This window comes from Chelon labrosus (assembly GCF_963514085.1).
Source record: "Chelon labrosus genome assembly, chromosome: 11".
In the NCBI taxonomy this organism is placed as follows: Eukaryota; Metazoa; Chordata; class Actinopteri; order Mugiliformes; family Mugilidae; genus Chelon; species Chelon labrosus.
This window is the reverse complement of record NC_140344.1, coordinates 27,990,628-27,999,207: the sequence shown is the minus strand read 5'-3', so window position 1 is coordinate 27,999,207 and position 8,580 is coordinate 27,990,628. Positions and strand designations below refer to the sequence as shown.

General features: G+C 43.4%; 1 protein-coding gene and 1 long non-coding RNA gene across 2 annotated transcripts; one reads left to right on the top strand and one right to left on the bottom strand.

The window, feature by feature from the left end:
- Positions 1 to 1,315: 1,315 nt before the first annotated feature.
- On the bottom strand, positions 1,316 to 4,960 carry LOC311495620 (uncharacterized protein). Its single transcript, XM_084555140.1, has 3 exons — positions 4,719 to 4,960; positions 4,569 to 4,624; positions 1,316 to 2,924 (listed from the first exon to the last, which is right to left on the bottom strand). The coding sequence occupies exons 1-3, from the start codon at positions 4,742 to 4,744 to the stop codon at positions 1,456 to 1,458; spliced, it is 1,551 nt and encodes a 516-aa protein (XP_084411266.1). The 5' UTR covers positions 4,745 to 4,960; the 3' UTR covers positions 1,316 to 1,455.
- Positions 4,961 to 5,134: 174 nt separating this feature from the next.
- On the top strand, positions 5,135 to 8,175 carry LOC311495621. The gene is made up of 4 exons (XR_014699331.1): positions 5,135 to 5,304; positions 5,390 to 5,445; positions 6,854 to 8,006; positions 8,071 to 8,175. It is a non-coding gene; the product is annotated as an uncharacterized lncRNA (long non-coding RNA).
- Positions 8,176 to 8,580: the final 405 nt, after the last annotated feature.

Here is an 8,580-nt window from a genome sequence, read left to right as displayed (position 1 = left end):
TCCTCACCTGATGTTGGAGCAGACATGCTCCGAGAGAATGGATTTATTCCAATAACCAGAAAGAAACCAGCAGCATCAAGAGTTTACGTGTTATTAAAAGGTTTACACCACCCCTGTTGTAAACCACCCCACATATTACACTTCAAGGGCAGATTGGAGTTTTGGCTTATCCAATGTATAAGAGTCATCCAAGTAACCAGGATGCGCCATAGCGTTAGTGTGGAAGGGTTTTTGGCTTCATATTGGAGTAGTTAATTTCACTGTGGTGAAATAAACTGAAAGTTATTTAAGGAACTCTGCTCAGACACCAATTTGGTGCTCCAGTTTCACTTTGTTTCCAGTAGAGAGCAGCTAAACACTCGTGGGAAGGGACGTTTCAGACAGGAACCCTCAAACACATGTCAGCCAGCATGTAGACAAACCCATTTCCTCTCAGGAAACCAGATTCAGTTGAGCACCCTTTGAGATTTTGCCAACAAGTGTACAACAGCTTTGACAGATGTCAGTTTAGTTAATTCAGCTTCCTTCTTCAAATTAGGCTGCTGATAAAGATCAAGTTTTAAATCAAGAAATGACTTGAGAATCAGGAAGAGACTCTTGCATTTTCCTTTCTTGCAAAACAATCCATTAAATTTGTGAGCTGTACAGATGTTGGATTTCTGTGTGTTTTGGCATTCATCTTCTCATCTTGTTCTTTTAAGAACAGATTAAGTACATCTCTCCTTAAGCACAATTAGTCCTTCCAAACACCTTAAGAAAAAAAAAAAAAAAAAGCAGTCAGAGGATAAGAGGTTGTTAACAGTTTAATGGAGACAGTAGATCTTCAATGCAACACTTCACTTCTAACTGTTTGGCCTGGAAAGAAGAAGACCATTAGAATATACCAGTTAAGAGTTGCATGTATATAAAAACTTATACAAGAATTTAATAACCAACCTGTACACTGTTAATCTTGATCGGACTGCCCTTTCAGGAACTTCCTTTGCTCCAGACATAACCCACATCCTGGACTCCTCCAACACACCGATTCCCTACAACTACGTACCACTTGTAAAATTTGAAGTCGACAGGGCTATTGAATGGAGCAACATTCCCTGTTGAACCAGGTAAACCAGTCTTTCAGACCAGAATCAGAACATGATCGTTATTAATGGGTCTCATTAGATAAGAGATTGTAGATTTAGTGCAGGGATGCCTGTGGCCTGGAGTGGACTGGGTTGGAGAAGGGATCAACTGAACGCTGTTTGGGGGCAGCCACATTAGGAATATTAGAGTTTGACACAGGAACAGGATGAGCAGTTTGAGATGAACTTCCTTCAGGACTGGACGTTGTTGGAGTTAATTGTTCGTAGGTTGTTGTAGTCCCTCCTGGAGAAATCACCATGCTGCGTCATCCTCATCAATATACAAATTGGTGCATTTGGTTTGGCGGTCTGGAAGTGAAGAGTGGCCAAACTACCATTTCCGCGAATAAGGAGACCAAGATGAGAACATTTGCGCTTGGCCATAATTTGGATAGACCGCGGGAGTGTAGTACCCGGTGTAGTAGCCACTGTATGGACTGGCATATTTTTGAGGATCACTTGGAAATGGAAGCAGACTCTGCTGCTGCCGCCGCTGGAGTGCATGCTGCTGCTGCTGCTGCTGCTGCTGCTGCCACTGCTGGAGTGCATGCTGCCACGGCTGCTGCTGTTGTTGCTGTTGTTGCGGCTGCTGCTGTTGTTGCTGTTGTTGCGGCTGCTGCTGTTGTTGCGGCTGTTGTTGCGGCTGCTGCTGTTGTTGCGGCTGTTGTTGCGGCTGCTGCTGTTGTTGCGGCTGTTGTTGCGGCTGCTGCTGCTGCTGCTGCTGCCGCCACTGCTGGAGTGCATGCTGCCACGGCTGCTGCTGCTGCTGTTGTTGTTGCTGCTGCTGCTGTTGCCGTTGTTGCTGTTGTTGCGGCTGCTGCTGCTGCTGCCGCCACTGCTGGAGTGCATGCTGCCACGGCTGCTGCTGCTGCTGTTGTTGTTGCTGCTGCTGCTGTTGCCGTTGTTGCTGTTGTTGCGGCTGCTGCTGCTGCTGCCGCCACTGCTGGAGTGCATGCTGCCACGGCTGCTGCTGCTGTTGTTGCTGCTGCTGCTGCTGCTGCCGTTGTTGCTGTTGTTGCTGCTGCTGCCGCCGCTGCCGCCACTGCTGGAGTGCATGCTGCCACGGCTGCTGCTGCTGCTGTTGTTGTTGTTGCTGCTGCTGCTGCTGTTGCTGTTGCTGCTGCTGCTGCCGCCACTGCTGGAGTGCATGCTGCCACGGCTGCTGCTGCGATGATGCCAGTTTATCAAGTTTTATTTCAACTGGGCTAACAGCTGGCTGTGTGGTTTGTTGGAGTACAATAGCTGCAGGATTTGAAGCAACCTTGGGTTTATTTGGTGGCGATTTTGCCGGCTGCATGCTATATTTTAGAAGGAAAGCATTTTTCTTTTCCTTTGGAAGATGACGTGAAATTGGAAGCGTAAAACCAAGATGATGGCTCGACTTGGTCGGATCACGTTGAGATTTCCCTCCAGGACGGTCAGCCATGTTTAAACTGGTCTGGACCTTGACCTCTTTTGGCTCATGTAGATAATGCTCATCAGATTCTTCCACAGGAATCTCCACATTTAAGTCAAAACTTCTGGGCTGCACTCGTGGAGACACTCCTTGCTGCCATCTGGAGCCAACATCAAATGATGGTGTATTCTGTATCTGAGCACTGCGGGGGGCTCCCAGAAACCCCCCCAGAGGATTTGGCCCTCTGGGATTAACCTCATCGTGAGAAACACTTGGCCGCCAGCTTCTAGGGGACACCCTCAGAGACTGGACGGACTGGAGAGGGGGATGATTCCCATATCCAAGCAGTTCCTGAGGATCCCCTCCTCCACCCTGCCAGGATTTGGGACGCAGGAAACTTTCACCTATGGAGAGAACATGCAGATGTTCATGTCAAAAATGGATATACAATGCCAATGTTTAATAGTGAAAGTAAGAACATTTCCACATGTACAATGTGAAGGGAACTCATGGGGTTGGGACTGAACAGCTGTGTAGCCTTAAGAAAACCACTAATCAGTGAGGCTAACTGGAAATAAAGGCTTCAATTTGCTAGGGAGCATAAAGATTGGACTCTGGAGCAATGGAAGAAGGTCATGTGGTCTGATGAGTCCAGACTTACCCTGTTTCAGAGTGATGGGGCATCAGGGTAAGAAGAGAGGCAGATGAAGTGATGCACCCATCATGCCTAGTGTCTACTGTACAAGCCTGTGGGGGCAGTGCTATGATCTGGGGTTGCTGCAGTTGCTCAGGTCTAGGTTCAGCAACATTATGTGTCCAAAGAATGAGGTCAGCTGACTACCTGAATATACTGAATGAGCAGGTTATTCCATCAATGGATCATATTCCAAGATGACAATGTCAGGATTCATGGGGCTCAGATTGTCAAAGAGTGGTTCAGGGAGCATGAGACATCATTTTCACACATGGATTGTCCACCACAGAGTCCAGACCTTAACCCCATTGAGAATCTTTGGGATGTGCTGGAGAAGGCTTTGTGCAGTGGTCAGACTCTCCCATCATCAATACAAGATCTTGGTGAAAATGAATGCAACACTGGATGGAAATAAATCTGGTGACATTGGAGAAGATTATTGAAACAATGATTCAGAGAATGTGTGATGTAATCAAAGATAAAGGCGGTCCAATGACCTTTTTAGGCCAGGCAGTGTACAAGTACACCTTATTGAAGTCGGACTTCAGCAGGCATATCTTTAACCAATGTTCCATCTCCAGAATTTAAGCTTAATTTTCCTGGCATTTAAGAAAACAAAAAAAGTATAGAATAGTGTATGCAAGTCAATTACAAGATTTGGCAGATACTGGTTGCAATGAAGTTTCTTCACATGTGGCAGAATGTGACACACAAAATGAATTTAGGATTTTCTGAAAAATAAATTGTTACATCAAAATTAAACTGATGAGGGCAAGACAAATTATTTACTTTAATGTTAAGTATCAGATATTTAATTTTTTTGGATTTGTCACTGAACAACTTCTTAGAAAACATAGCAGCTTAACAAGGTCTTCACATCAATATATAAACAGAGGGAGTTTGAGATTTACTCATTTCATTTTGCAAACTGCTAAAATTGTGGCATATTAAAGACTTGACATCATATCTAAACAGTTTAAAGTTACCTTCAAATTGAAATTGAATTCATGGGTGTGTGCTTGCATAAGCTAAAAGACCGTTGCCTTATAGATGCCTCTGAAATCTCTTGACTACGTGGACTACCCTACTGTACTGTGTATATACCGCTCACCTAAAGTCAACTTTGAGCTAATTTAATCATAGTGAGCCAATTTAAGAAACGCTTTAGAGACCAAATGTATCCTGACATTGGAAATGCTTAAGGCAGGTATGGTGCTTTGGAAGAATTTAAGATGTTTTCAGTAGCATTTAATAGTTTTGTATAGCAGCACAGGATATTCCAATTGTGGACATTTTCATACAGTTCCAACATGACAGCTTGCTTATTCAAAATAAAATGAAAATGTGACCTTACCTCTTGGAAAAGTTAAGGAGTGGTTCACCTCACTTAACAAGCAAACCAGCAATATTCTGTGAAGCATGTGCAAATATTAATTAGAGTCAAGAACAACTTGCATAACAACCTTGTGCATTCTTAAAAGTAATTCACATTTAACTCAGGTACCTTGTAATCAGGGACCCAGCAGCCATGACTGCTGCAGCTGCACTCAAACGTGTCTTCACAAGCCGTCGAGCTACAGGTCTCAAGCTAGACTGTGCATGCAGTGCTACCTTGCAGGATTCTAACTTCCACTACAAAACACACCACTGGCTCTGAGATATACTTTCCTCAGAGCGTTTCTCAGGTGTTATCAATCAGGATATAAGGAAGCACATCATTGATACAATCAGCTCTTGCAGTTAGGATTACAGTTCTCCTCATTGATCACCTCCTCCTCTCCAGTGGAGACATAAAGCTGCTCTGCCAGACCAATCACATCAAGTGGTCACACCTGTGTGAGCCAGAGCTTTGTGGGCTTTTGTCCTCTTGGCTGCCTCAGCTGAACTCCTCATTAGAAATGTATGACTGATAACACCTGAGAGCCTCCTGCAGGGAAAGTATATCTTGGAGGCAGTGGTGTTTTTTTATTTTTAGTGGAAGTTAGACTCCTGCAAGGTAGCGCTGCATGCCCAATCTAGCTTGAAGGTTTGTGAGGACGTGCTTTGAGTGCAGTTGCAGCAGTCATGGCTTCTGGGTTTTTGATTATGAGGTACTAGAGTTAAATGCCAATTGTTTAAGAAGGTTGTTATGCAAGTTGTTCCTGACTATAATCAATATTTGCACATGCTTCACAGAATATTGCTGGTTTGCTTGTTAAGTGAGGTGAACTACTCCTTAGCTTTTCCAAGAGGTAAGGTCACATTTTTCTTTTATTTGGAACGAGCAAGTTGTAAAGACTCATGCTGGAACTATATGTCCACAATAGATCTAATGTCTGTTGGTTTTCCAAAATACTAACTGCTACTGCAACAAACCTCTTGAAATCTTCCCAAGCACCATACCTGGCTTCAACACTCACAAGATCAGGATCTGTTGGGCTGATTGTGGTCTTCAAAGCAAGGGGGTAACCCAGTCACTCCATCAGGTTTCAAAGGCAAAACATTATCTGGGTTATGGGGTCGGGTTCATGAGGAATGTCTTAATGGTGTATGCTTGTGACATTCACAGCCTTAAAGGGGAACTACTGTTTTTTACAACCTGGACCTTATTTCTAGCGTAAAATACCATCGTTTACTCACCAGTATCACTTTTGTTTCATTTGCACTTGTTCGGGAGATAATTAGATCAGCGTATGTCCATGTAATGGGAGTGCTCAGGGCACCAAGCCTCTAAATAACGCATTATCTGCCGCGAAACTCATTTATTTTGTTATAATACGCTGTGCTATTCCCCGTTGAGTCCGGAGTTACCTGTTATCATCATTCGGGGTCTGTAGATTAGCCTACCCTGTATCCTTCTACATGGATATACGCTGATCTAATTATCCCCTGAACAAGTGCAAATGATACAAAAGTGATATTGGTGAGTAAATTATGGTATTTTCTGCTAGAAATAAGGTTTAGGTTGTTAAACACCCCCTGTGGAAAGCATTTAGTCATGCTCAAGAGTTGCGAGTTGTTTTGCTGATATATTCAGAAATGGTGGAGGTGGCTGGTAAGTTCATAAATTTTTGCTTTTGCTGCATTAAACCACTGCTGCAAAATCTACTCAAAGGCTTATTCAAGTGTGTCTCCATATATCCAGAGATTAACCTGCAACCAGAGAAAAACTGGATCCAGTGCAAGTCTGTTAGAGGCATACAAAATTTAAAAGCTGTTCTTGAGGCATGTTGAACAGATGTACTTTACGTCCCTCTTGAAGAGAAAATTGTTGGTTGGAATTGCTCAACTGCTACTGGTATGTGGTGGCGCTCAAGTCTTTGACGCATCAGTTTTTAGCATTTTGCATTTGTCCGTTTCAAGCTGATTTGTATTTTCCGAGATGACTAAAGTTGCTCAGTGACAAATCTAAACTATCAATTTATTTTTTTATTTTTTTTGCAGAAAATCTTAAATGACTTGCATTTATTTGCTTCACATTCTGCTACATGTGAAAAAACTTCATTGCAACCAGTATCTGCCACTCATTGTTAGTTAGTTGATATACAGTGTATATATTTCTATTATGTCTTCAAAAATTCTGGAGATGGAACGTTGGTTAAAGAGATGCCTGCATAAGTCCGAGTTTTATAAGGTGTACTTTATATATTCTCTCCACAGGTGAAAGTTTTCTGCGTCCCAAATCCTGGCAGGGTGGAGGAGGGGAGCCACAAGAATTACTCGGATATGGGAATCGTCACCCTTTCCAGTCCGTCCAGTCTCTGAGGGTGTCCCCTAGAAGCTGGCGGCCAAGTGTTCCTCACGATGAGGTTAATCCCAGAGGGCCAAAGCCTCTGGGGAGGTTTCTGGGAGCCCCCCGCAGTGCCCAGGTACAGAATACACCATCGTTTCATGTTGACTCCAGATGGCAGCAAGGAACATCTCCACCACTGAGAAACTATCTACCAATGCAGCCCAGAACCTTGGCCCTTAAGCTGAAGGTTCCTTTCACAGGCTCTGGTGCGCTATACAGACCGACAAGTTTTCAGGTCCAGACCATGTTCAACAACCCTGACAAAGGTTCATACAACCCTGACAAGCCAAGCTTTGAGGGTGGTTTTACTGTTCCAATTACTTATGATTAGAAGCACCCTCAGTCACAAACTTAATGTTGACCTGGATGATGGTGCTGATGGACAGAACTACTACTTTACAGATCTGACGGTACAACATGATGGTTACTCTGGAAGGAACATGGCAGCTTTCCAAGCTTAGGTCTCATGTATTGAATCAACTCACTGAGCTGCTTGACTGCATTCAGGCAAAGCCCCAAAACGGACAAATAATATTCCAACTACAGCAGCCAACAAACGACTAACTCCTACCGCAGTAACCGTCCAGATCAAGAAAGTCAATATGCCAGTCCTTCAGGAAGTTCATCTCAAACTGCTCGGCCTGCTCCTGTGTCAAACTCTAAACTTTGTAACGCGTCTGCCCCAAACAGCGTTCAGTCGATCCTTTTAATTGTTCATATGCCATCAGCATTTCCCCAAAGAAGATTTTCAAGAAGATTTTTTACTTCCTCAAACAAATAACTGGTTACCTGGTTCAACAGGGAGTGTTGCTCAATAGCCCTGTCAACCTCAAATACTTCACCAGTGGTACATGGCTGCAGGGAACCAGTGTTCCTGTCAAAGAAGGCTCAAGGGAGAATAGTCTGGTGCTCGCTCAACATAGTCCAGGATATGGGTAATGGCTTGAACGAAGTTCCTGAAGGATCCATCTTAGGAAAATGATTTTTTGATGTCTGCAGCTACAGAGGAACATAGCGCAGGTTGGTCTCTACACTCTTTAGATTTTGATGACCTGATCTTATCTAATGGTGTTCTTCTTTACAGGCCAAGCAGTTTGAATTGAAGCAGACTGAAGATGATCCATGTTCCTATCCATGTCATATTAAATTGTGTAAACCTCATCATACTATGGTTTCCTTTTTTTTTTTTTTTTTATGGGACTTCTCGTACAACTGCCAACATTGTTTTGAAGGATTTTACTGTAGCAAGTAACTGCAATTTGGTCAGACTGCAACTAACATCAACTACAGCTGCTCTTTTAGGTCATGTTTAAACAAAATGGAATCAGAATTTTTCCCACTTTAGACCAATTTAAGCTGATGCGTAGAAGTTTGAATCCAGGTTAACGGCCGTATGGACACTGCACTCTTGGCACTTGTGCAATTATGTGGTGTCCTTGAACATTGTTGGGTCATCCATTACAGATGAAAGCGGTAGCAAAGCTCAAGTAAAATTTTCTCAAACTGAAGTGTAATAAACAGACATTAAAAGGTAGTACGATGACTGAACAAATTCCTGAGATGACTCCTCTGCCAGTGCAATTGATGAGGACGG